The following is a 26,336-nucleotide window of genomic DNA, read 5'->3' on the forward strand; positions in this document are numbered from 1 at the left end:
CTAAGAGAATATAAATATAATTCGCTGCCCTGTCCAAATTTACAAATTTACACCAAAGTTCGCAAAAGCTGTCAAAAATTGGATGAAATACACAGATTTCTAATCACAAATTTTATATCATCTTAATCTTCTTAAAGACTTTGGACGGGAAGACAAAAAATTCCAACATTTTATCAGGTTTGTGTTATCTATCTATTGATTCTAGGAGCTGAATGTGTTGGATCCTGTTCTTTCGAATCAAGAGAGCAGGGATAAGAGCTTGGTTTTTGGTGATGACGATGACGATGAGCTGCATGTGAGATTGTGAGGTTAAATGTTAATTTCCCGGGAGAAGGTAGATGGAAGAAGTAAACGAGGACTTGAGTTAATGTTATTTTTACTAGATGAGTCTACAATAGTGCAATATCGATGTTTGATTCGCAATGGCGAATAGTGGCATATCAAATTAGCTACAGCTACCTAGGTACCTATGCCTGCTGTGCTAAGAGAGCTAGCATATAGTAGAGTCATTAGGTGATGCGGCCCCAAACCGGGGTAGAGCATGCTAGCTAGCACTTGCCCAGCCAGCAATAGCGATCTAGAACAAACAACCACATTATTGAAAGAAAGAGGTGAGAGGTAGCAATCAATTTACAAACATCAAACAAATCGATTGGTCACAAAAACCACAATCACGTGTTCAGGCGTTCCATACCCATGTAATTGCCGATGCTCTTGAAATTAATCGAACCTTGCAAACGCGTCAAGCTTTCTCTTGCAACAACCACATTTTGGAATTTTGGTACATGATAAATCGGTTTTGGGATTCATCATGTCGAATCTAGGAAAACGCAGCGCGTCTTCCGGTTTTGTCGATTTGACAAACTCGGATTCAGAGGATGAGGTACCTCGCGCTCAGCCCAAGCAACCCAGACTCAATTCTACACCTGGTCTGTCAAGAGCTGGTTCTGGTTCTTCAAGACCTTCACAGGCTGCTGGAAATTCAAGTTCGAGTCAAGCTTTGAATGTCCGTGATCAGTGGGGTGAGGGTGATGAAGATGAGATTATTGATTTGAGTCAAGATGTCGAAGAGGGCTTTGGTTGGGTGTTGGTTGGAGCTCTTGATGGGAAGATTGTGGGCGTTAGATTTTATGAGGGATATGCGACGGCTGGTGAACAGGTCATGGCTAGGAGAGAACCGGGAAATCCGTATGATTCGAATGCGATTCGTATTAATAATGTGAGAGGTACACAAATTGGACACTTGCCGAGGGAGCTAGCTTCTAAGTTAGCAGGATTTTTGGTATGTACTTCTGGAGATATTGGTGATGTGAAATGAAGACTGATGCCAAACTTAGGATGCGAGAGCAATTGTTATGGAGGGAGTTCTTACAGGAGAAAAGAGAGCATATGATTGTCCTGTTTTGCTTAAGATTTACGGACCAGCGGATCCTGTCGTGAGAGCTAATTGTATGTCGTGTCCTCAAGCACTCATCTGCTACAAGAGTTTCTAAGATAATATTTCTGCTTGCTGACTATACAACCAGTGGAGAAGCAGTTGGCCGCCAAGAGATTACCATTGAAGAGACGAGAAGTGGCGCCGCCAAAGCCGCCGAAGGCTCCAGTTCCACTCTCGCAGAGAAAGCAAATGGGTTTCACATCTTCTCAAGCTGGTAGCTCTAGTCAGATAGAGCCAACAACTCAACCAGTAATCGATCTTGCACATTTTGTTGCGAACAGCGAGCGATTCAATCCGAGAGAAGTGGATAAGATGGCCGAAGAGTTAGGTTTACCTGAAGATGCACTCTCAAAGATGCCCATGGCAGAACAACCAAAAGATCTCAAGGCTACATTACTTCCGTATCAGCGTCAAGGCTTAGCGTGGATGCTTGAGAAAGAGAACCCGGTCTTACCGGATGCAAAATCAGACAAAGTTGTGCAGCTTTGGAAGGCCTCAAAAGAACACAAAGGCACCTACAAAAATATCGCAACCAACTACTGTGATAAGGCTCCGGAGTTGGCCTCGGGTGGTATACTTGCAGATGATATGGGTCTTGGAAAGACTTTGCAGGTTATCTCCCTTATTCTTGAGGGTGGATCAGGTACGACTTTGATCGTTGCACCGGTCAGTGTTATGTCAAATTGGGCACAGCAAATGGAAAGACACATTAAGGAAGACAAAGCCTTGAAAGTCTTGACTTACCATGGTAGCCAAGGCAAGGTCAAGGAAATGACCCCGAGTGACTTTGCAAAGTACGATGTTGTTATCACCACTTACGGCACACTCAGCTCAGAGTTGTTCCCTCGCGGTTCAAAGCTTCCTGCGAAAGTTCCGACTACTTCTGGATTGTTTTCGTTCAAGTGGCGCAGAATTGTCTTGGATGAAGGTCACATCATCCGTAATCCGAAGACAAAGAGTGCGATTGCAGCAACAAGTATCAGTGCCACTTCAAAGTGGGTACTAACAGGAACACCGATTGTCAATACTATCAAGGACTTTTACTCGATGCTCAGATTTTTGGGTATTGGTGGTGGCCTCAATGAGCTTGAGGTTTTCAACGCCGTGTTTACTCGTCCATTGTAAGTGCTCACTCAAGGGGCATCACAGTAATTACTTATGCTAACCTTCGTTTAGGGCGTCAAGGAATCGTGAATCAGAACTGCTTCTACAAACAATAATGAGAGCTTTGTGCTTGCGACGCAAGAAGGATATGAAGTTCGTCGATCTGAAATTGCCAGATTTGTCAGAGTTCGTCCACAAGGTCAAGTTCAGGAATGATGAATTGAAGATTTATGAAGCTTTAGTGTGAGTACCAACATCCAATCTCCCAACGCTTATACTAACAAAAATAAGTCAGCAAGCTAAAGGTATGGCTGATCAATACCAAAAGCAGTCGGAGTCTCTCAAGAAGAACAAAATCCAATACACCCATATCCTTGAAATTCTGCTTCGCATGCGTCAAGTATGCAATCACTGGAAGCTTTGCGAGAACAGAGTCAACACCCTCATGGAAATTATTGAAAAAGACGACGTAGTTGTGCTCAACGCCGAGACTCGTCTCGCTCTACAAATGCTTCTTCAGCTCAACATTGACAACCACGAAGAATGTTCCATCTGTCTCGATGAACTTCATAACCCTGTCATCACAACCTGCAAACATGTTTTTGGACAGGAATGTATCGAGCGCACTATCGAACTCCAACATAAATGCCCAATGTGCCGTGCCAATCTCGAGAACAAAGACGTTCTCGTTCACCCTGCCGTCGAAACGGCGGAAGACGAGGAAATCAATACAGATGAGCAATCCTCCAAGACCGAAGCTCTTATGCAAATCATCAAAGTCACACACAGTGACCCACTTTCCAAAGTCGTCATTTTCTCGCAATGGACTTCGTTCCTCAACATTGTTCAGAAACAACTCGAGCAAGCTGGAATCAAATTTGCTCGTATCGATGGTTCAATGACAGCCCCACAACGTGACAAGGGCATGCATGCCCTCGAAAGCGATCCCGAATGTCGAATTCTCCTTGCCAGTTTGGCCGTTTGCTCTGTAGGTCTCAATTTAGTAGCAGCAGATACAGTTATCCTAGCCGATTCCTGGTGGGCCCCGGCAATCGAAGATCAGGCGGTAGATCGCGTGCATCGGTTGGGACAAAAGCGTGAATGTAAGGTTTGGAGATTGGTAATGGAGGGAAGCATTGAAGAGAGAGTTTTGGAGATTCAGGCGGAGAAGCGAAAATTGGTCGGTAGAGCATTTCAGGAGCAAGCGAGTAAGGGTAGAGGAAAGGGAAAGGAGACGAGAATGGGAGATGTTTTGAGATTGTTGCGTTGAGTGGTGAGTAGGTTAGAGTTGTATATTGTTGGGATGAATGATGGGTATGTAATGGGGTTTGGATCTGCGTGGATGGCGAATTCGTATTTTGTGGAGTTAAGGGTGGGTGGGTGTGAATGACTTAGAGAGATGATTCTGTTTCGCCTCGCGGCTTCTAGATGGATTCATGAACCCGCGCGGTATGTACAAATATATCTACATAAATGAAATACAGATTTATAAAATATAACATTTCTGCCTGTAGGTCGAGCGAAATGTTATTTTTATGGTACAAGTTCATGTAACGACATTAGAGTGAGAAACCGTAGCAACGTTACAAGGTAAACCGACCCATCAATAAGCACACTGAAGCCACACGACGTAACGATAAAATGGGACACGAGAATAGGAATTCCAAAGTCCACTGGGGAGTTCTAGATCAGTTTCCGACGAGCTTTGATCGAAGTCTGAATGTCGAATTTCGTCGCCTCTCGGTGAGCTTTCCTTCCTCGATATTGCGGGTTGTCATTTTGAGCGGGTTCGACTTAGATTTCTGACGTTTGGTGGATAGTCTTTTTGATAGATAGCATTTATGCAAGTGATTTCCCTCATCCTACCTACTTCTCCTCTAGAATTGAAGAATGAAATCGGGGTGTAGAATGAGAACCAGCGAGTAGATCTAATGATCATACCACAACATCATATTAATTCGTGTCCAAATCCAAGCTTAACGCCAAACAACGTCCTACCACCCGTATAGTATCGAGCTATATACGCCAAAAACACATCTATACAAGTGACGTACTTTCCTATCAATGGATTAATAAATCCTCTTCCTCGTCACTCTTGCCCTCATCATCCAATCCCAAATCCAAAACATCATCATCTCTCCTAGAACTTTCATCATCGGAACCCTCCACAACCCCCCCGCCCAATTCTAACTCTTCCCCTAATAGTCCTTCCCTTTCTTCTCCTTCGCTTCCGCTTCTCCTTCTACCTTCTCCATTTTCCATATCATTTCCACTATTCCCCTTCTCTTCCTCTTCTCTTCTCCCGATAATCACATTCCCTGCAACTAGCAACGCCGCGCCTAAGAACCATAATGGTGGTAAACTTTCCGAGAATATTATAAAGCCAAGAACAGCCGTAATCATGAAATTGGACGATGTGTTTATGATGGAAACTTGAACGGTTGAGGTACCGCGAGCGAGGGCTTTGGTAAAGAGGGTCCACATTATACCATTGAAAACCAGGTTAAGGAGGAAAAATATCTATTGCAGTTAAAGGTTAGCTATGTGTACAATTGAGAGGTCTTGTGGCTGTGTTGGTGTTCCGTTTCTCATGAAGCGTATCGTCCAAAAACAACATCGCCCATTGAATAAGAATGGGAAACTCACTCCTCGCACACCATATTCAACAACCTTTTCACCCTCCCCTAATCCCAGAAATCCTGCAACATGCTCGGCAAATGAAGTCGTTAATTGTGTTGTCGTTCTGGGTTCAATAAAGTGTCAGCGCATTAGAATCTAGCGATGGCATGACATATCCATTCATTCGGTATAGCTTTCAAGGAAACCATTCCGATGCATCCGCGCATATTCAACCACTTCCCTTCTATACTTCTCCTTCCATTGAATCACTAAGTCCGCAAAGAATTTGAAGCAATTTGAAAAAAATCCCAAGACAACCTACAATTTCGCAAAAACTCCATTGAAAGCCGCACAAGCACCACTAGCCACCGCCAATAAAATCCACTGCGATTTCCGACTAATATTCTCCATTGTGTTATCTTGCCCTTCTTCTTCGTCTTCGTCCTCGTCCTCCTCTAAGTCTAATTCTGGTTCATTCCCTTTAAGATGTGAAGAAGACGTTGATTCCGAAATCGTAGTTGCATTATAAGACCCGTCGTCATTCAGAATCCTATTCTTAGTCTGAAGCTTGTATCTAACCCCTGTTCCTGTTGTGCCTAAGAGGGGTTTACGTGGATCATCCACCTCAACTCCACCCAGTGCGTCTACTCCACCATCAGCCTCAAGTGTAAGAGCGGACATGGTAGAACCGGCAGTGAGTGCTGTTGTTGTACCGGCGTTGACTTCTACTGATCCTGAGGACTCGTGATTGTCGGATTCGTAGGTAGAGGTGGAAAGGGTAGAGGACTGCGTTTTGCGTTTGGCAGGGCGGAGCATGGTGAAGAGCCTGTAGTGTTGGGCGTTGTTAGGGTAAGGTAGAGGTGGTTATCCCTTTGTTGGAGGTGTGATTTGGGGTGATGTAGTAAGTTACGGTGCCCGGAAGTAAACCTAGATACGCGCTGGTGCTTGCTCGATTGCATGGGGTTTCGAGAAATCGTAAGTCTTACATGTCATTGAAAAATGACACTGACAATTATGTGATTCCGATAATTGTCATCAAACAATTGTAATGGTATGTAAGTAGGTCATCTGCATTTCATCGGAATTATTTCTTTTTTCGAACTAGTGAGTCGAGGGCGTCGCAGTTTCCCTCTTCACAAATACTGCATAACGCCATTTTCAAATGCATGTATATAAGGCCTCATGGGGTAAATCTTTATTTGGTTCAATAAGCTTGACTCCAGGTTCATGGCCATCATTTATACTGTTTTTAGTAAAACTAGTTATGGTTTGATACTCGAAACTTGGTCGTCTACCCTCTCCTCTCACCCTCTCTCACCCACTGTCACCATGTACTCCGTTTTCACATATCTTCCCCCTTCTCAATATAAAAGCGCTAGCTGCGCAAGAGTCAAGGTGCTTCATCTCAGCTTCTCAAATTCCACAGTATACCCTATCATCCGTCCACGCATCCGGAGCCAGTGCCGCTCGAATACATGGGCTCATCTCTGAGAACCGTATCTTTCTTCATTCCACACATATGAAACTACCGTGGTCGAGTTACTGAAATTGCAGTGAAGCACGTTCAAGGAATTGGTATTACAATGAGGAACACGAAAGCTGGGTACGATTTAAGTGCCTATGATAGAGCAGGTCTAAGGTATTGGAGTCGATGACCTAGTGACTGCCGCGAGAAGCTCTCTGGGTTCCGCGGATGGTCTAAGGGATCAGTAGGCAGGCGAGAGGACGACACATCTCCTTCTGATCATATCTATGTCATAGACATTGAAAAGAACCCCCATACTCCGATTCTTTGGAATACATACCATTATTATCTCATTTAATCCATTCCGATTAGATTCATGATCAATGAGACGAATCTCTAGAGCTGATTTAGTCGTTGGTGGTGCCATTTTGGATCCTCCACTTATGTGTGACCAATCCTTACAATATCCAAGAATCTCCATTCTCATTTTAATATCGACGGCTTCATTCAACTCTTACAAATCAGGTGATAGTTCTCAATAAGATATAGAATTCAAGAATTCAAGAATTGAGAATCTACAATCTACTATATTTGGAGTCATTATATTTGAAAAGTGTGAGACAAGACCACTTTTTGGAAATGGCTCACAGTTTCACTATTTTGATCACTCAAATTATCATACTGTCTTTGAGATCAGAAGGTAAAATCATTATAGTTCCATTCATCTAACATGTAATTTACTAGCTACTTCAAGAGTAGGAGTAGAAATCCAATAATTCAAAGACCCAAAAACATAAGAAAACTCCTCGATTCAAGAAATCCGCTGAGGGCACCATTACTCAAAACCAGCCTCCATATTCCTCATCATTCTGCCATTCTTTCCATTCCTCGAGGGTCTTTGTTTCTGCTTTCTCCCTGTCGGCTGTTGGGCTCTCCGCTATCTGTCTTCCTGCCGATAGTCTTGCCACTGCCTGTTTTTCCGCTGTCTCCTTTTTGCGAGCCGCCCTAGAGATGAGGGGCCTCATCTTCGGTATGTCGTAATCTTCTACGTACAACCCACTTACTCGTGGACGTCCCCCACTACGCGAGGAGCTACCCACTGATATTGGTTCTGGGGAGCTCAATCCCGAAGTCGAGCGGTCACTTGTGCCTGAGGCTTCTCGGTAACGGGAACTGCGTGAGACACGCTTTGTGTCTTGAGCTGTTGACCTGACTGAAATGTCACCCGGCAATTGAGAGAGCCATTCCCGAGTAGGTCGCGCGTTAAAAGGAGGAGGAGTGGGGGGTAAGGATGGTTGAGAACATGTGTCTGAAGAGCATGAGTCCTGGTACAGTCTCGATGAGGAACCGGATTTACGATGGCGTGTTTTCTGAACAGGGCTGGAACGAGTTGTTTCTGGGATGACGTATTCAGCTGCGACATAGCTAGCAGAAGTAGAATTAGAGGCATAGGTAGAGTATGTGGGGCTTGGTGAGTATTCGCTGGAGCGTTGCAAGTTCAAAGAAGGGTGGGGGAAATTCTGGTTGTGCCGTGGAGCTGAAGCATTACTAGTAGAAGCAGAGGCAGAATATGCCGCATGTGTAGGCGGGTACGCGAAAGAGGATTTTCGGTTCATGGATGGGCGGGGAAAGTTCTGGCTTCACCGAGAACCTGGAGCATTAACGGTGACGGGAGAGGCAGGGAGTCTGTTGGTCATGGACGGATTTGAACTGGAGGACGGCTGATCTGCTACATGCGGGTAGAGATAATTTCTGTTGACCTTGGGACCTTGAGACATGGTTGTGTTTTGTTGTGAGCGAGTTTAAAATTGTAAATATATTTTCAGAATCTCAAAAATCGGGAAGTAATCCTATAAATAATTCAGATATAAAATTCCTTTCTGCTTTAACTTTTCTTTCCTCTCCCCAGAGAATCTCGAAGCTTAAAAGTAAAATTTTGGCACTAAAACTATGGTCTTTAGAATCATAATGTGGAAAAGGGGTATGAATCAATCCATCCTTGTGGATGACTCGAGGTTTCTTCCCTGGGAGTCAATGAATCAACTCATTTACCTTGATGCTAGAATTATCATAGCATCTCTATGACTAGAATTGCACTCTCGAGATGAAGCTATGAGTCTTCCGAGTACATGGAAAGGTACAAAATGCAGATCAGAAATATACTGTATACTCGTAAACAGACTTAAGCTTGACATATTTCAAAGTTCATGAGGAATCAATATGGGCAACAAGATCTGACCGGCTCGGCAAAGAAGAATCTTGCGCGTTAATAACATTCATTTCAATAAGATATGATCGGAAGTTGGTGGGAAAGATTGTGGAGTAGATAGTACAACAGTCTAGATGGAGTAGTATCGTTCATCGTAAACTAGTTGTGGGCTAGATATATGTATTCGATGTCAAATTCAAGATACATAGTCAATCAAAACTGATATTGATACTCATTAAAATTCTAACTTCATGATCCTAAAAATCTTCAACCGTATTACATCTTCCGAAACTCTGCAGACAGTGTCTTCAAGGGAACTGGATTCAGTCTGCACCAGTATCTTTCTCTTTCATTTTCCGAGCAGGATACCTCAAACATCTCTCTTCGGTGACTCTTTCATGATTTCTTACAAAAATACTAAATTGAACTGCCGATATCAAATACAACTAATCCTTTCGTCGCCTGTGTAGCTACGGGTCCGTTCCTCTCAAGAAGAGTAGAGCAGTCACATACCAAAACACTCATGGTCTTACTCAATCGCCACTTTCAACCCTTCTACCTCCCAAGCAAGCTTCGGAAAATATAATTTCAGTCGTCGAAACGTTCGGGTTTAGTGGTACAACATTATTGCCCTCGTTTCTGTATAATCTGCTACTGGCGAATTACCGGGTTGCGTAGAGGTACGGCCCCAACAGGCAGTATTTAGTGATTGGAATCGAACGCTCGTTCTCTTAGAAACTGTAAGTCGGTTGGGTTGGCGTGCGATTTCCCGGGTGCAGTTTTTCTGCCTTAGTTCTCCATTTCACTGGCCCTTTATAAGAGGAGGAAGGATGACGTGGGAGCTGCCAGATGCATACATGTCGTGGATGTAGGTATACATGCACATGAGCAATGAAAATCCAAGAAGAAAATAGTCCACTTTGAATCCTTGAAACCTTCCCTTTCCATCGATCTTCAAGACAAACGTTAATCAATCTTTAAATTATGATTGAATCAGGAAGCCTTTCGCATTACTTGCGCAGATTGAATATCCCGCCGAAGTCTTATGTTTATCGACAGTATTCGTGCTAGCTGTGTCAACAACTTGAAAGCTCGCCTATCGATGTACGCAATGTTCAGCTACCAGAAGCTTAGTCTTTTGCGCGCAATATCGATGGCTTTCAAGTATCTTTTGTCTGTAAAGACGAAAAAGACATTTTCCAGCGCAGGCTAACTCTAACTTCAGTCCACTTGTTACTTATCGTCTTTCTCAAACTTAACGAAGTTCTTTGAGATTCCTGTTCGTGTATCTGTGTCTGTGCCTCTTCCAAGCGCATATTGACATCTCGCGATGTGGATTCCATTTCTCCTTCGTCAAATTCACCCGGTAACACAGATGGAAATGTCTCAAATCTATCCTCATCAAACAATCCCAAGGCAGAAACTGCCGAGCTGGTCTCCTTACGGCCTTCTGTCATTAGGCCAATGACCGTGAGCCGAACTACAACATCGTCGAGGTCCTGCTGGATATCTCTTCCCTCATCGCCCGTTTCCGCCATTGCCTCCCAGTAATACTCGCTGTAGTCCCCTTCTGGTACACCATAGTTTTCCTCGAATTCTTCGCCCTCGTTCTGTGATTCATCCTGAGACGCTTCACTCTCGGTTGCAGTGAAAAACAGGTCATCATTGAACACTTCATGCTCTGGTACATCATTCCATATCGTTTTCTCCTCAAAGAATGTAATCTCAGACTCATTTAACCACTCCAATATGTGAAACTGGTCTTCAGTCAAAGGATCTCTATTGCCAAAAGGTCGATGTTCAAACTCAAGAATTGCACCCCTGTGCAAATCACTTGGTACCTCAGTCACAGAACCCTCCTCGCAAGTTATCAAAGAACCTGTGGTAAGCACAGAGGAGGGAATAACATCATTGCGAAGGACGTTTAGAGGTGGCGAAAAGGCCAAGTAAGACCTGGTAGCCGTCGAGGAGAATCCAGATTTTCTTTTCTGTATCACTAAGTTTTTGGCAGCCACAAAGAAACTCTTGATAGTTGGTCCCGGAGACGGCATGATTTCAATGTTTGAAATTCGAGGAGGAAGGGAGAAGGGAGATCTGGATGCAACGAAGTTGTTGTTCAGTTGAAAGTTCTTTTCGAACATGTTGAGAGGTGTGTCGGTTGAGTTACCCATAAGGTCACTAGACTAGGTGAATGACGAATACCGTTACGTAGCGCAAAGTATATATATGAGAGTTGTAGTATGGGTTACCCCATCATTTGTATTGAAACTTCAGCCATTGACAAATAATATCAATTGTTTATTTATAGTCAAATGTATCGGGCTTTTGTATTCGTGCCGGTCAAATCAGATTTGATCCTCATGCTCAGTTGGCGTTTCAATGGCAACCTTATTTAGCCAAGCATCTTGGTCTGGACTTTTGGTGAGAATACCTGAATGATGGTCTCGAAGTTCGGTACCTGGGACAATTGGAAAGAAAACGCATATAGCTAAGCCCCATAGGTCGTCATGGCTGAGTAGTCTGTCTTCGTGTCGAAAGTGTTGGCGCAAGCATTTTCATTGGAATCGCTTCGATACTGAGAGAGATTATCAGTAACCTCAAGAAAGATTTGAATGGTCAAATCATGATAGGTAAACTAGAAGATGCTCCAAGTGGAAAAGATAAACATCTTCAAAACATTCGATGTGTGAACTAGTCCCTATAATTGAATGGATAAACTGGGCATTAGATGACAGTAAAGAGACAAGAGACGTAGAACATCATTGAGAGATTCTTTCATAATCATGTACTGGGTGCCATCTTAGTCCCCATCTAGTATAGTCGACTTTACCCAATGTAAATATACCGATTCATGAATGGTATAATTGACAAAGCAACCCTCAGTGATGGAAGGATTATCTATTTTCTTTCCCTGGAGTGTCTTCAATTGTTCATAGCATTCGAACACATAAAAGCTCTGTTGGGATTGATTTGCCTCTCTGATTTATAAGTTATGATCAATTTTACTGGAGCATGGTGTGGCTCTATTAAGAAAGACTGGTAAACAGAATTATCATGGTTCTGCTACTAAATTAGTGACCCATCGCATTGCGATGTCTATGATTTTGATACCATGCCGCTACATACGGACAAGATAGGCATGTTTTCCTCATTCTCCGGCAAAGCGCCATGAAACGCCACGGAAACCAATAAACGCCCGAGATGTCCTTTCTCTAAAGTCATTGAAGAGCCCAATCTGTAAATGCCATTCTTGATCGTCCGAAAATCATTCTGTATCTCCCAATCTATCCACCACCATGTCCCCAATATGTCAAATGACCGTAAAGATTCCTCCCCAAAATCTACTGAGGATCACCGGGCTTCTTGCTGTTGCAGCTCACGATCTTGACTTTGTCCGCCGTGACTGACTGACTGGAGTTCTCCATCTTGAAAGTGACATCCTTTATCAAGAAAGTCCAAACCTCGTCGCAGAAACGATACGTATCCAGATGTCCCTTCAATATCCAGTCAGTTAAAATTCTGTTTCATTATCGCCACTCATGTCGAAAAGTGTTGTTCCTCGTAATGACTCTGGGCGCATATACCTTGAAAGTCAATCTCGCCTTGACTTTGTCTGCCAAAACCTCCGTGATACTTCTATCAAAGTTTGCCAATATTTTCATTGCGAGTTGAGGCTCGATACGTCTCTCGCTGATCAAATCGTCAAGGGTATCTGTGAGCGACATGCCGATACTTAATGCTTTGTCAGTAAATGTAGATATATTTGTGTACTTGTGTAGCAAAATAAGGCACAGTACCTGCTACGGCGGTAGAGCTCGTAGAAAGACTGTGGAGCCGCCATCTTGTATGATTGTAATTTGAGATTTGCGGTCGAAGGGGAAAAGTTGATGTTGTTGATGGTTGTTGTTTATATATGGAGGGAAGGCTGAAGTAAGCGGCTGTGTTGCGCAGCGTTTGGCGCTAGCTACGGTTGGCGATTTAGGTTACTCTTTCGGTTGGAGCTCGATGAGGTACAGACCAGACCACCCAAACCATAGCTTTGTCGACATCAAATAAATACTCAATTCCTTTCACTTTGTTGACACAGATTATCTGGACAAGATGAGCCTTACATATGGAATTGGTGGTGCTACCACAGCGTTGGCAGTGGTTGGGGCTTGTAAGCTTTGGATGTCCTGTTTGGTTTGATGATTTAAAGCTAACAGGTGCTGCTAGATATGCTCTTTACTGGCGATGGAGAAGCTTTCAATGTACGAATTTCGAAGCGCGATCTGGAAAGGAGTGAATCTAATAAGAGTAATAGTTCGGACAATTCCTCGAGGAGATATCGCCATACGCGTGGGCAGACATGGGTATTGGCATGTGTATAGGATTGTCAGTTGTTGGGGCAGCATGGTACGCAACAACTTCGCCCCTCTTTCTCGATCATCAGCTCACAAAGTATGCAGGGGAATTCTGATTACCGGTTCTTCGATTCTCGGTGGTGGTGTTAAAGCTCCTCGTATTCGAACCAAGAATCTTATCTCCATTATTTTCTGCGAAGTAGTCGCCATTTACGGCGTCATCATGTCCATCGTCTTTTCATCCAAGCTCGGTCTCATGGAGAGCGAAAACCTTTATTCTGCCAGCAACTACTACACTGGATACGCCCTATTTTGGTCTGGCATAACAGTGGGAATGTGCAACTTGATATGCGGTGTTTCAGTCGGCATCAATGGCAGTGGTGCTGCCCTGGCAGATGCTGCTGACCCAAGCTTGTAAGTGTAGCATGTCGATACAACCTGCTTGAAGATGCTAATCCGTGACAGGTTTGTCAAGATTTTGGTTATCGAGATCTTCAGTTCCGTACTAGGACTTTTTGGTCTCATTATCGGCTTGTTGGTTTCATCAAAGGCACCGGACTTCGAGTAGAGGATAAGCTGTGGGCGTGAAGGAGGGTTGCAGTTCTGGTGTGGAAAGAGACGTTAGATAAATTATTGTTTTGTACTGTGTATATCATCCAAGTGGAAGTCGACAAATGGCGTTCAGGGAGAAATCGATTTCAAGCACTTTTGGGTTTTTAGGCAAGGTTGCATTAATATTACTATTGTCAAATGGTGGTATCGCTAGATTGTATTATTAAAATGCCATTGTAGTAAATGGAACTCTCGTGCTCTGGAACATAATTAAAGTGCTAAAGTGCAATGTTTCATGACAATTCCACTGCAGCTTAAACGCCTCAGACGCCCCAATGGGCGTTATTCAATTAGCGACACGCCATGCTTTACTGCTCTATCATCATCTTTGACGTCACAAGCTTTGTGCCTCCCCTGCTCCATTATGCCTCATACGACTCGATTTCCTCCACGGCCACAATGGGACCCTTTTCAATATCCATGGCCTGTTGTGACTGATCCTGTAGTTGTTGCATTTTTTGCATCATCTGCTGTTGCCACATCTGTTGTTGCCGCACCTGGTATTGTAGGAGAATCTGCTGCTTGACCATTTGTTGCTGGACTAACTGCTGCTGTATCACCTGCTGCATCATATTTTGTTGCGCATGTTCTTGCATCTGCTGCCGCCGATGTTGTTGGTTGAGATCCTCTAAGCTTCGTCCAAAAGGATTGATTTGAGCATGAGATACCCCATAGCCAGGCTGTAAATCACTGTTCACGCCCTTTCGATACGTACCAAATGGCTGCATACCATCGGCTGCTTGGGATCTTGCACCAAGTTCTCGTTGAATTTCTCCCATCTTCGAGTCTACCCGTACTCCACGAGCTTCAAAGTGCTGCTCCATTTTTCGCCCGTATTGATAGAACATTGCAAGATCCATGCCTCTCTCCTTGAACTCCTCACTATAAGAGTACAAATCAGCATTTGTGTATTGATATATTGCACTCGGATAAAGGGGGTGGACATTTCAAGTGCATACGCACAAGTAAAATAAGAGAAACGTTGTACTTACCGCCAAATGTGTCTCAAAGGTATGCCATCCTTCAACCTATTCACAACATACTGCTCATCTTGAGGTGTCATTCCACAGTGATTCCAAAAGTACCGGCTGGGTACACCCTCTACCATCAGTCCTTCATAATAGCCTCGGCTGCTCCATTGTTGAGTGACACCATCTACACCTTTGTTCAGTTCATACATTTGCATCTTTGCTGGGAAGTATAGTTCTCGTAATTCTTTCATGGAACCTTTCTCTGAAGGTCCCTCGGGAATATCTTTATCTTGAATCGAGATCAAAGTTGAGAGGTCCTGGTCTTTAACGGAGAGCAAGTCTGCAACAGTATTGTTGATGTACGGCGTGAAGATGTAGGGATGGTGTAATGAAGCATTGAGTCTACGCTCTAACAAGTTTTCTCCAGTGGGCGGTGTTGCTTCATCTACAACCTTACGTGATTAGTACTTTTCAATGGAAACATTAGAAATCAGGGCATATCTGAATACGTTGAGTCATAGGGGTTTGATCAGAAGCTGAAAGCACTCAAGAGGAGTGGGGACCATAATGATGAATTGTACTCACGTGGGGAAGTCGAGGTTTTGGCTATCTCCATGTCAAGAAAGTCTTTGGTGACACATTCATTGGAGTAGAGGAGAACTGGATTGAGTGAGGTGGGGGAGGATATGTAATCGGTTCGGCTAACTTGACTGCGAAGATTGCGCCGGTGAGGTCGCCAACTCCTTCGAGAAACTCATAGTCTTCATAGGTACGGAATGGAATGGCTTTTGGCATCTGTAAATAATTAGTAATGTGGGTGGCATTCTTGGTGCCGTATGGACTTCAAGCAGATCGTTATAAAAGCTGCCAGTTCTCCGAATGTATAATCTTGACCAAGAATATAGAACACAACACAACACAACTAAACATACATGATATTCTTCTTCACACATTTTGCAATATCCAGATTGTCCGATCCATCTACAAGTACCAAAATCCAAGCCATCCAAGATGCCGACCCGCACAAAAAATGCTCTGAAATCTTGTTCGGGGCATGGATTAAGGCGAGCTGTCATACCAGCTCTCCAGAAAACTGTATTACAGTATTCTGTGATTTCGATAGATTTATGGCCACATTTCTGCCATTGATAGTATTCGTATTGACACATTATGAAGTATCTGTATTTCAATGAAAGTAATATTGTTATGATTGTGGACGGTCAAAAAACAAAAGAAACTTGAGAGTAAATATTTGGGAAGGAGAGAAAAAGACCATGTTAAGGATGTTCTAGAGCTTTTGATTCCGAGAATGAGAGGAGGGAAGAGTTCCTTCCAATTAGAGAATGAGAATTGCATCTAATTCACTTTTGATTCTCAATCAGGTAATTTCACTCATCATGACATTTAAATCCATTCATTCAACCACCGACTACCAACCACCAACATCGATCTCAATTGAATCTTCTCAACCTCTTGTAAAAAAAACCAATCAACCTTCATATTCACTTCTAACCCTACTCATCAGCAACGCTTCTACCTTTGTCTTTTTCGGCAAATTCTTCGATCCGACTGGTAAGCATAATAATGCATTTGCACTCTTTAAGCTTCCAACTCTTGAGCTACGTTGCATGCCAGTGCTACTTGCATATAAAATGCCGTCTCTCCCTATTGAGACAATCGCTCTATGGTACTCAACTCTTTGAGGATCCAAACGAATGTCGTGTGATAGAGTTACTGGCACCTTAGGCAATCCCACAGGAGATATTCCAGAAGCGTGATGTAGAGAAGGTAGAACGAATAGATGGAGGGTAACTATAGCTGAGACCGGATTACCAGGTAGAGAGAATATGACCTTTGAAACTCTTTCTCCATCATTGTTCTTCACTGGTACCGTCGCAAAAGTTGTAGGCTTCCCGGGTTTCATTGATACACGACCAAAATGAATTGTTCCCCCTAATGATCTCTCAATGGTAGGTTTAAGAAGATCAAGCTCGCCCATCGATACACCACCAGTAGTGATAACAACATCAACTTTTCGAAGTCCATCCCGAAGTGTTTGTTCGAGATCTCCAGGTTTATCTCGAGCGATACCAAGATCTACGACTTCAAATCCTAGACCTTGAACGGCAGCCATGATTGTTGGCCTATTACAATCACGAACTTCTCCCATTCTGAGAGAGCCAGGTCTGTTATGTTCGACAATTTCGTCTCCTGTGGAGAGCACACCGACTATTGGTTTTTTGTAAACAGTGACTTCTGCTCTGCCGACAGACGTGAGTAGACCGAGTTCGCCACCATTGGCAGATATTTCTTCCCCTTTGCGCATTATAATAGACCCAGCTTCAATGTCACTACCGACTTCTCTAACATTTTCACCAGGCTTCACTCCATCGGCTAATATCTCGACTTCTTTCTCCTCCCCACCATCCTCGGTCATCGTCTTCAGCACAGTATCTTCTACCATTATTACAGAAGTAGCTCCAGGCGGAAGTGGTGCACCAGTTGTAATGCGTGCGATCTGACCTTCTAGCAGAAGAGGATGCTCACCGGCGGTGGCATGAGATATCGATGCTACAGGAAACACGCCTTTGTTCGATTTACCTTCTGTAGCAATGACCGCATATCCGTCTACAATACTGGCGCGATATGCCGGCACAGCTTCAGTTGCCGTAACATCCTCCGCTAGAACAGATCCTACTATGTCTCCGTTTACTTCAGCTTTTACGGCATGCGGAGCAGGTGTATGTTTTTCTATTAGCTTCAAAGCTTCTTCGACAGATAACATGGGGTATGGAGATGAACGACTCCGTCGCGTTGGACCGAGAGCGGGATCATTCGAACGAGGATTTTCATCTGGCGCAGTATGTCTAACAGGCATTGCATGCCCATGGCTATGACCGTGGCTATGACTATGGCCGTGACTATGTGAGTGATTATGGGATTGATCATGTTTATGTGAATGTACTGGCAGAGAAGCACGCTCAGAACCAATACCAGCTTCCTTCTCGAGCTTCTTTACACCTCCCGCATGAAGCGTCCGGGAATCTGCTCCTGCAGCCTGAAGGCAAGCATGCGGTAAGAGCTTCAATATTGATTGAAGGTTCTCCTTTGCCCCTTTGGGAGATCCAGGTAATGTGACGATGATTGTCTTGTTGCGAACACCCGCTACCGGCCTTGACATGAGAGCAACTATTATCAGTCAACTAACTGTTGGTACTCGTGATTCTTCTAAACCTACAAGGAGTAACTGCCAATGAAGCAGCAAGCATTCCATGGACAAGTCCTGGAGCTTGCTTGTGTAGAAGGGGGTGTAATTGCCTATGATAGTACATTTTAGCATACGTATGATACCTTGGGAGACTGTATTACCTCAGGAGTATTATCTGAGACTGCAAAGCCGGTACCGCCAGTAGTAATCACAACATTGATAGTATTTCCTTGGTCCGTCCAGGACATCACACTTCTCTGAATATCTGTCACATTATCACTCACGATCTTCGTTTCCACAACTTCCCATTGGCCGTCTGCTTCCTCGAAAACGCCTTTTAAAACAGGACCGGAGGAGTCGGTTGACGCATCTTTAGCTGCAGTAGTCGACACAATAAGAATTGCTGCCTTCAGAGTCTGTTTATCCATTTTGAAATCTGCTATCGAATGATTTGAGGTTCTAGTCATCGCTACCCCTCGGCAGATAGTGAACTTCCCCACTTACCGATCCCTAGGCCGACGTCACAAGAAATCGCGTATCCCGAACTTTTTTTTTGTTCGGCGCGTTATTCAAGAAGAAAGAAATTGATAAAATCAAGTCTCAACAACCATGGTACGAATTAAGAATCGATACCTTCTGGTCAATATTCTCTACCCGGAACTGGAGAAAAATACCGGTGGCAAAGAAAAACTACCGGATGTAGTGGTGTTCAATCAACCAACCGTCGATGCACTGACTTCGCGCGCACTACTGAGAGGCATCCAACTGGAAGTTGCGAATCTGTTTGGAGATTATGGAAGCGGTGCAATTGCAGATAGTATTGCAGGTTTGTTCTTTTTCTTCTGACACAATTTTGATCTAACGGGGTGGATTCTGATGTGATTGCAATGTAGTAAAATATTTGTCATCTGCGACATCGACATTTATTCTACGGGTTTCGCGAGCGCATTATCGGATTGTTTGGGCAGCTTTGTCGCTAATGAACAGCCTACCTATTAAGAACGGCAAAAATTGCGTATTCAGAGTTGTGAGGGTCAGTGGGACGATTAGAAAGGCAGAGGAAGAAGCTATTAGAAGGGCGAGGGAGATGATATTAAAGGCCCGCAGAGACCTGGGCGAACAAAGTGAATCTACACTGGAGAAGATGTTTGGCACAAAGAAAGGAACTACGGCAGAATCCGCGAAAGACGTCATGATGGTGGATGCGGTGGATAGTGAGGACGATGAAGAATTGAGTGATGGAAATGGTTGAGGGTATCATTGATTTGTTCTAACAACTTTTACACCCGAATCGAATGGCGCCCGAGCCATCTCCTCGAGGTCATCATAGTCTTCTGCAGCTCTCGAGTTCTCTTCCTCTTCCTGCATCTTGGATTGCTCCTCGAATTGCTTCATCTCCATCTCCCGATATGCTTCATCATACTCCTCCTTACGATCGATCCAGCGCTCCTGAACATCCTTTATATCCATCGTTGTGGTACCCTCTCTCATAGCTACTTGCCATACAGTATCGTTCGCACCCTCCGCACCACCAAAAGCATACCCTCCGGCACGATCTATGACTTGAAGTAGATGCATCATACTTCTCTTATCTTCCACGGCTAGGGTTTCGAATCCTACCAACCCGAAATCCTCGACAAGTTGAATGATCGCTTTATTCAGACCCTCGAACTTTGAACCCTTCATCAACGAAGATTCCTCCTGAAGGCTGGGAAGTAAGTGTGAAAGGTCTTGGACTTCAGTGTAGAAATCTAAGTTGAAAGGTAGTGGTGGATACGAAGCCAATTTGTCCATTTTCGTCAAAACATTCAGATGTGGTAAATCCATTTGAAGCATTGCTCGCAGCGAGAGGATCAGATTGGAGATGTATAATGAAGGCAAAGTCAAGCAATACGAATCGGAAAGATGGAGAACTACAAGCTGCACAAATGTCAGCATACTGGTTTTTGAAAGCAGACTTTCAATAAAGAATTGAAATAACGTACTCTATATCCTAATTTCTGTAACTTAAAAAATATGTTTCGTAAAGACGAATGATGTGTATAGAGCTCGACCTGACCGGGACAATCAAACAGTACATAATCCTCGCCCAGTTCTGCCAATCCTTCCTCCAACCACTCCATGTTATTTTCTAATTCCTCAAGTGCATATAGTACGCCACCATTGGGACCTAATGAATCTTCCTCCATGATGTCCTCTAGCTTTATGAAATTGCGCACGTCGATGGCGCAGGGATAGCTTGTGTGATCATTGGCGGGGTCGAGGTTCACGATGGAACATTTTCTTCCTATCGCAGACATGAACTGCTGCATGCCATTACAATATGTAGATTTCCCAGCGCCAGGAGAACCGAGGACGAGTTGTGCGAAAGGCATATTGTGTATATGGTCGTAGTTCGAAGTTGAGGCGATTCGTGAGTGGTAGGTACAAGAGGAAATCAGCTTCTTTTTCTTGTGGTGCTAGATGGTGATAATATCTTCTCCAGATTCGTTCTCGAATGCACGAAATATCAGATATTCGCGCTCAAATGTGTTTGCAAATGCCGGAGAAAGTGGTGCCAAGGTCGCAGTTATAGCTCACTACCAATATTAGCTCACCCTTGGAACCTTTCGAAAGTTTTGTTGCACGTCTATCCAAACTCTCAGCTTTGAGACTTTAAGAGGAGTATTATTTTTATTGCAATTTGGAAAGCTTGAAAGAACGGTTGTTGAGTATGGAGAGGGGCACATTTGGCAAAAGTTGAAAGGCTTAATGCAAGGCTGACAAACATCTTAGCGGTGAGTGTGGCAGAATACCTGAGCTAAGCCTTCTACAGAAACGCGGCTTCGAGATCAATCTAAATATTTCACTGGAACCTGGTTACACTTGAATTGGATTATCATTGACGAATCACTCATTGAGAAGCTCCTTGTTACAGACTCTATATTCCTGTGCGCAAAGAATTTAACTCTGCCCTTAGTGTTATTTCTGTCTCATTACAAAATCATGGCGCCAGGTACACAAGCTCTACATCACCCCAAGCTCAAGCAAGCATGCTAATATAGCTCTTTAGCAGTACAATTTGAGCTCTCTGAGCCACCTACTGACGCAGTCTCTTCCCTAAAATACTCGCCTTATACACCTAACAGATTACTTGTTTCGTCCTGGGATAAAAAGGTCTATCTATACAACACAGAAAATGTTTCCGAAGGGGGGCAGCTGATGAGAACTTACGAACATCGGGCGCCGGTGCTAGATGTTTGTTTTGGGAAGGATGAGAGTGAGGCGTTTTCGGCTGGTATGGATTGGCAGGTGAAAAGGTGCGTTTAATCATTGGGACAATTGAGTTAGGCTTGGGATGCTAATGTGGGATAGGATTGATTTGGAGAGCGGAGAACACACAGTGTTGAGTACCCATGAGGCGCCAGTCAAGTCGGTGGTCTATAGTAAAGAGCATTGTGAGTCTCTCCGCCATCGCATATGTCAATTGTTACAGAGTACTAATACGACCTCCTAGCTCTCCTCATATCCGCTTCGTGGGACAAAACACTTCACATTCTCAACCTTTCCGACCCCTCGCAATCCCCAATGACAATTCCTCTTCCTTCTAAACCGCATTCTCTCTCCCTCACAGCTACAAAACTCGTAGTCGCCATGTCTTCCCGACTTCTCTATATCTATTCCCTCCCCCTCTCTACCGACCCCTCCCAAGAACCCTGGCAACAACGCGAATCCTCTCTCAAATTCATGACTCGCGCTGTAGCCTGCATGCCCAACGATGATGGCTATGCCTCTTCCTCAATCGAAGGCCGTGTCGCCGTTGAATGGTTCGATCCATCCACCGAATCCCAAGCCCGTAAATACGCTTTCAAATGCCATCGCCAACCCGATGCTACAGGCGACGGAACAGATATCGTATATCCAGTCAATGCCCTCGCATTCCACCCCACGCACGGTACATTTGCATCTGGTGGCGGAGATGGAGTCGTTGCACTGTGGGATGCCGTTGCGAAAAGAAGAATCAGACAATATCAGAAATACCCAACGAGCGTAGCCGCTCTCTCATTTTCAAGCGATGGAAAATATTTAGCTGTGGGCGTATGTCCAGGATTCGAGAATGGGCAGGAGGACTATAGTGGAGAAGGATTGACAAAGGTGTATATAAGGGAGCTAGGCGAGAACGAAGCGAAGGGAAAAGGTGCGAAGTAATTTAGATTTAATGCCGTCTACTACTGGAAAGGTACTGTACTAGCCAAATTGTTCATTTAGCAAGGCGTTCTGGTACAGAAAATGAATAAGAAGCAAGAATTCAACAGATGGAGAACTGCAACCATTGAGAAATGGACGGTCAAATTATTACTTTGTCGTCTAATCTGCTTTGTACATCTTAACGCACCCTCTCGCCAAATCTGAGGATTCTACCACTGCCGCAAAAGTAACGAAAGACTGACCCTCCTAGCGACATGATTGAGAAAATGAGTTGGGAATTAGTAGATGCTAAGCGATGTACAAGCTGAGAGTCAATTATGATATTACAGAGATTCTCACCTTACATCTCGTCTGGTATCTCGTCCTGTACCTAGAAGCACAACATTATTGAGAGATGGCCGATCAATCGAAAAACACCGAGTGAGAAGCAGCGTTTTGTTGGTAAGAATGTTTAGATATAAAAAGCTACAATGAGAGATATATAAAGCCCAGATATACATGTTATGAATAGAATATTGTGAATATCAGCCCCTTGAATATTTCTGCGAAATGCCCCTCTCTGTCTTCTGTTACTGCCAATAGCTCAGTCTCCATGCAAATCTCGAATGGTCCATGTTTGTGCTCATAACACTACGATATTCTCACCTAAATAGCAAATAATTATGTGTTCAATCTCAGAGAATATCTCTTCGTCCCTCCATAAACTCATCCTTAGCTCAACGAATTAGGTGTAGCTAAATCTTCAAGATTTGGCTTTTTGAATGGCGGTTTGAATGGTAAAGTTTTTGTTCTCTTTCTAGCAGAGCCTGGCAAAGTCCCCCAAGCAGAACTGGCCTGTCGCGTAAGACGACTTAAGCTTTTTTCTGACCTAGGCGTGGGTCGGTACGACTTGTTGTGAGAACTTGGGCGACATGCTCGGAGCAGATGCCCCGCTCTCCGTAGTCTCGGTGTTTGGCTGGGCATGAGTGGGATTCGCAATGCTCTTGAAGTGATCGATATAGAAGCGACCTGGGTTGACTTGCTTCTAGACATAGGTGTTTTATGTTCTTCCAGTACCTGAGAAGCTCGACAAAAGTAAGTTTCGTCCGGAATCTCATCTGGTATGAATGAAAGTTGAGAAGAATGAAGCGACTGCCCATGGCTGGTGGGAGGCGGTGCGTCCAGTATGAATCTGTCGAACTCATCAGGTGTATTGGATGGTTGCGATTCCCCAAGCTCAGGAGAAATGTCGCGAACTGCAATCAATCGTGCTTCTGGTATCTGAGGTGCCGCAATTTGAGTCTCTGGAATTTCAGGGCTAGGTGGCGTAGAAGGTCTATCAATAGTAAGGGCTAGAGGTCTACTCCGAAATGTTGTCCGTCTACGTGTATGCAAACCGGTCGACTTCCTTTTGACAATTGTTGAAATCGGGCTTGAACTATCAAAGATGTCCTCTTGCGTCTCGTTCATAACGTCGCTTGACTTTGGCTTTCGAATTCTCCAACCACCGGCTTCTGGTAATTTTAATGCTTGTGTGGTAGTTTGCAAACTCATGGCTATTGATAGCTGTGATGCCTGGCTGTTCTTGTTATCTTCAGTTCTTGTCGTTTGTGATTCTTGCACTATCAACTCGTCAATCGGAAGAAATTTCATTGTTGCTAACCAAGCCTTCTGAGACAAACACCCCGGTGATTTCTTCTTCTCCACCCACTGGCTTGTTGGGAATTGCATCTTTTTCAGAAGCATAGAAGTCATCTCTGTCGTCATCCTTTCCGTTGCCCTGTTGATTTTCTTCGCGCGATTCGTCTTCAGTGGAGAGGATAATTCCGTCAATTGATTCATCTGATTGTTTTCCATGGACTCCTAGCACATCGAAGCATTCTCCACTCTCTTCCTCATTTTCATGTTCATTTTCATTTTGGTCTTCAGCTTCGTCTTCTTCTTCTTCGTCGCCCATCTCTTCATCACTGTCGTAACCAGATCCGTCGCTTTCTTCCATCTCGTCGTTAACATTATCACTTGCGATACTGATGACGCTTCGTTCCGATTCATTGATAGATAACACATCATCCTCACTATCTTCCTCGCTATCTTCGTCGTGGCACCTTTTCAAGCAGACCGTCTCCATATTGAGCCAAACTGCAGAATCGGAAGATTTTTTTCTTCTCCTAACCTCGAAAGAATCGTCAAGATTCTCACAGTCTGAAGAAGGTATTCTAACACGCCGGTCAATCTCGACTTTTTCATCAAAGGTGACTCTTCGAGGCCCTTTCCTAGTGGGCGGCAGCGGGGATTTAACTTCTGCGACCGAAATCAGTTCATCGCCAGAAAGATACCCATGCATTGGTTGATCATCTTGATTGGCATCACGGTCTTCATGACTTTGGCTATCCTGGTCATCTTGTGGACTTTCCCCCGTTTTATTTGCTTGAGACTCGAGTTCGATCATTACCGACGCACTGAGTGTAGCTTTCTTCTTTAGACGCCTCTTGGTTTTTTCCGCTGGAACTCTTCTTTCAGCTTGGGCGTTTAGCTCACCGACTAGCTCGTGGACCTTTTCGCGAACCAATTCTAATTGTGCTACTTGGACAGTCAGTCCCCAAATACTGACGCAAGCACGTTTTTGCTTGGGTAGCAGCATACATCTGCCAGTCGGATTTGCTTCAGCTCCCACGAAACCATCAGAATGAGACGAGCTCACCTCATGGCGATTGCTTGATTCTGCCCGAGGAGATGTGTTGTAACTATCGGGGAACCGAAAGGCTTTGTTATCAATCTTTCCAAAGGCGCCATGGTATGTCTGAAAAACTTTTTTCTCGCCCTTTGTCCGCCCAACACTCTGTATAATCTTTAGAGCATCGGAAGAGTCTTGAGAGATTGGGTCATCTAGGATTTCAGTTGAAGGCTCCACTATACTCTGATCAATATTGTACCACAAACTTGGTGAAACTTAGCCATACCATTCTCATCATCTGTCTCCTGACTAAATTCCGCCACTCTCTCAGATACTAAGTGCAACTCGTCCACTGGAACTCTTCGAGATCTCTTATTCACCCTTTTCTTCTGCTGTTTCTTTGGGCTTGGACGACCACCCTTTCGAGATGTATGGTCAATGGGGGCATCCTCTGAGCCGCTAGGGTCAGGCGTACAATCAGATGAATGAGTAGCATGAGACAATCCAAGAATATCGATCTCAAGGTCATCGAGATTATTACTGTTAGTGTCCCTTTTGTGTGAGCCCATAATTGCGTTTCGAACCAGCCGCGGAGCACCAAATGAAAAACTGATGTCCCTGACCTCAGGATCACTTGAAGGCTGTGAATTGTGTGTGCGTGAAGTTGTTCGAATGAGTTCTTCGAGACTGGTAGATTCTTGACTGCCATCGGATGTTTCATCGTTGAGAGGGTCAGGATTTTCTAACAGTGTATTTGATTCGACCGGGCTGCCAGATCCATTGCGAGATAAGGCTGCTTTTTCATCGTCTTTCTTTCCTGGGACGATGTGCTCGATGGCTCTTCGGCAAGGAGTGAAGTAGCGAGTTTGGATGCGATACGTTGCTCCCTCCGAAACTTTTTGCGCTTCGCGATTGTTCTCAAAAACCTCTTAGGCAATGGTTCACATAGTTGCTTCGAATGAGAAATATTCTCGTGGGAGGACGGACGCAGAGTATCAATAGATTTTGAAGTCCCTTGATCAGCATTATCCCCTCCGGTAGCTACAGATCCTTCTTTGCCTTTATCTCTTATAGCTTCGCCAGTCAGAGATTCCGGTGGTTGCACGATCGGGGCTGGCGGTGATGTGGTCGCTGCTTCGTCATCACTAGCGATGATTTCACTTTTGGAAATACGAGGATTGGGAGTTTCAGGCGCCCGAAGATGTCTTCTCAAAGGATTAAATCTAGTCATTTGAGGAGTTCTCTGTAACACTTGTTCCAATTGAGCGGTGGTCATACCTCCCGCAAGAGGTGAAACGATAGAATTTCGCGATGCGCTTGCAGGTGTTTCTGGTTGTGCCATGGCAAGACTGTGGTCATATGAAAGAATCTTTTGATGATTAATCCTCGCTGTAGGCAGAAATGATGGCGAGTATAATTATGATCATATTTTTACATCTTGGATAGAGTGAAGAAAGAGATAGAAGAATGGAATAATTAGGAAGAGTGTTCAAAATTTAAGAAGAATTCAAAGATCGCGAAAAAAA

General features: G+C 44.2%; 12 protein-coding genes across 12 annotated transcripts; 4 read left to right on the forward strand and 8 right to left on the reverse strand.

Moving 5' to 3' along the window:
• Positions 1-811: 811 nt before the first annotated feature.
• On the forward strand, positions 812-3,812 carry EAF02_008863 (uncharacterized protein; the record flags this gene model as incomplete). The annotated part of the gene is made up of 5 exons (XM_038904911.1): positions 812-1,282; positions 1,338-1,449; positions 1,527-2,559; positions 2,615-2,785; positions 2,834-3,812. 5 exons carry the CDS (start codon positions 812-814, stop codon positions 3,810-3,812), a joined length of 2,766 nt encoding a protein of 921 aa, XP_038755321.1.
• A 791-nt stretch (positions 3,813-4,603) lies between these two features.
• EAF02_008864 (uncharacterized protein) lies at positions 4,604-5,977 on the reverse strand (the record flags this gene model as incomplete). Its single annotated transcript, XM_038904912.1, has 3 exons — positions 4,604-5,062; positions 5,189-5,285; positions 5,484-5,977. 3 exons carry the CDS (start codon positions 5,975-5,977, stop codon positions 4,604-4,606), a joined length of 1,050 nt encoding a protein of 349 aa, XP_038755322.1.
• Positions 5,978-7,465: 1,488 nt separating this feature from the next.
• Positions 7,466-8,242, reverse strand: EAF02_008865 (uncharacterized protein; the record flags this gene model as incomplete). Its single annotated transcript, XM_038904913.1, has 1 exon — positions 7,466-8,242. The coding sequence occupies one exon, from the start codon at positions 8,240-8,242 to the stop codon at positions 7,466-7,468; it is 777 nt and encodes a 258-aa protein (XP_038755323.1).
• Positions 8,243-9,995: 1,753 nt separating this feature from the next.
• On the reverse strand, positions 9,996-10,976 carry EAF02_008866 (uncharacterized protein; the record flags this gene model as incomplete). The annotated part of the gene is made up of 1 exon (XM_038904914.1): positions 9,996-10,976. The coding sequence occupies one exon, from the start codon at positions 10,974-10,976 to the stop codon at positions 9,996-9,998; it is 981 nt and encodes a 326-aa protein (XP_038755324.1).
• Positions 10,977-12,176: 1,200 nt separating this feature from the next.
• EAF02_008867 (uncharacterized protein) lies at positions 12,177-12,676 on the reverse strand (the record flags this gene model as incomplete). Its single annotated transcript, XM_038904915.1, has 3 exons — positions 12,177-12,329; positions 12,420-12,567; positions 12,633-12,676. 3 exons carry the CDS (start codon positions 12,674-12,676, stop codon positions 12,177-12,179), a joined length of 345 nt encoding a protein of 114 aa, XP_038755325.1.
• Positions 12,677-12,936: 260 nt separating this feature from the next.
• Positions 12,937-13,746, forward strand: EAF02_008868 (uncharacterized protein; the record flags this gene model as incomplete). The annotated part of the gene is made up of 5 exons (XM_038904916.1): positions 12,937-12,994; positions 13,051-13,085; positions 13,139-13,230; positions 13,284-13,592; positions 13,644-13,746. The coding sequence occupies 5 exons, from the start codon at positions 12,937-12,939 to the stop codon at positions 13,744-13,746; spliced, it is 597 nt and encodes a 198-aa protein (XP_038755326.1).
• Positions 13,747-14,152: 406 nt separating this feature from the next.
• Positions 14,153-15,930, reverse strand: EAF02_008869 (uncharacterized protein; the record flags this gene model as incomplete). The annotated part of the gene is made up of 4 exons (XM_038904917.1): positions 14,153-14,672; positions 14,783-15,213; positions 15,401-15,556; positions 15,694-15,930. 4 exons carry the CDS (start codon positions 15,928-15,930, stop codon positions 14,153-14,155), a joined length of 1,344 nt encoding a protein of 447 aa, XP_038755327.1.
• Positions 15,931-16,250: 320 nt separating this feature from the next.
• EAF02_008870 (uncharacterized protein) lies at positions 16,251-18,397 on the reverse strand (the record flags this gene model as incomplete). The annotated part of the gene is made up of 3 exons (XM_038904918.1): positions 16,251-17,950; positions 18,000-18,054; positions 18,104-18,397. 3 exons carry the CDS (start codon positions 18,395-18,397, stop codon positions 16,251-16,253), a joined length of 2,049 nt encoding a protein of 682 aa, XP_038755328.1.
• A 181-nt stretch (positions 18,398-18,578) lies between these two features.
• EAF02_008871 (uncharacterized protein) lies at positions 18,579-19,221 on the forward strand (the record flags this gene model as incomplete). The annotated part of the gene is made up of 2 exons (XM_038904919.1): positions 18,579-18,795; positions 18,863-19,221. The coding sequence occupies 2 exons, from the start codon at positions 18,579-18,581 to the stop codon at positions 19,219-19,221; spliced, it is 576 nt and encodes a 191-aa protein (XP_038755329.1).
• A 5-nt stretch (positions 19,222-19,226) lies between these two features.
• Positions 19,227-20,344, reverse strand: EAF02_008872 (uncharacterized protein; the record flags this gene model as incomplete). The annotated part of the gene is made up of 2 exons (XM_038904920.1): positions 19,227-19,889; positions 19,955-20,344. The coding sequence occupies 2 exons, from the start codon at positions 20,342-20,344 to the stop codon at positions 19,227-19,229; spliced, it is 1,053 nt and encodes a 350-aa protein (XP_038755330.1).
• A 489-nt stretch (positions 20,345-20,833) lies between these two features.
• EAF02_008873 (uncharacterized protein) lies at positions 20,834-22,595 on the forward strand. The gene is made up of 4 exons (XM_038904921.1): positions 20,834-20,964; positions 21,022-21,268; positions 21,324-21,406; positions 21,466-22,595. Exons 1-4 carry the CDS (start codon positions 20,835-20,837, stop codon positions 22,155-22,157), a joined length of 1,152 nt encoding a protein of 383 aa, XP_038755331.1. The 5' UTR covers position 20,834; the 3' UTR covers positions 22,158-22,595.
• A 273-nt stretch (positions 22,596-22,868) lies between these two features.
• On the reverse strand, positions 22,869-26,152 carry EAF02_008874 (uncharacterized protein; the record flags this gene model as incomplete). Its single annotated transcript, XM_038904922.1, has 4 exons — positions 22,869-23,720; positions 23,800-25,046; positions 25,097-25,738; positions 25,798-26,152. 4 exons carry the CDS (start codon positions 26,150-26,152, stop codon positions 22,869-22,871), a joined length of 3,096 nt encoding a protein of 1,031 aa, XP_038755332.1.
• Between the last annotated feature and the right edge of the window lie 184 nt (positions 26,153-26,336).

Source organism: Botrytis sinoallii (genome assembly GCF_014898435.1).
Source record: "Botrytis sinoallii strain Bc 23 chromosome Unknown BSIN_017, whole genome shotgun sequence".
NCBI classification, from domain to species: domain Eukaryota; kingdom Fungi; phylum Ascomycota; class Leotiomycetes; order Helotiales; family Sclerotiniaceae; genus Botrytis; species Botrytis sinoallii.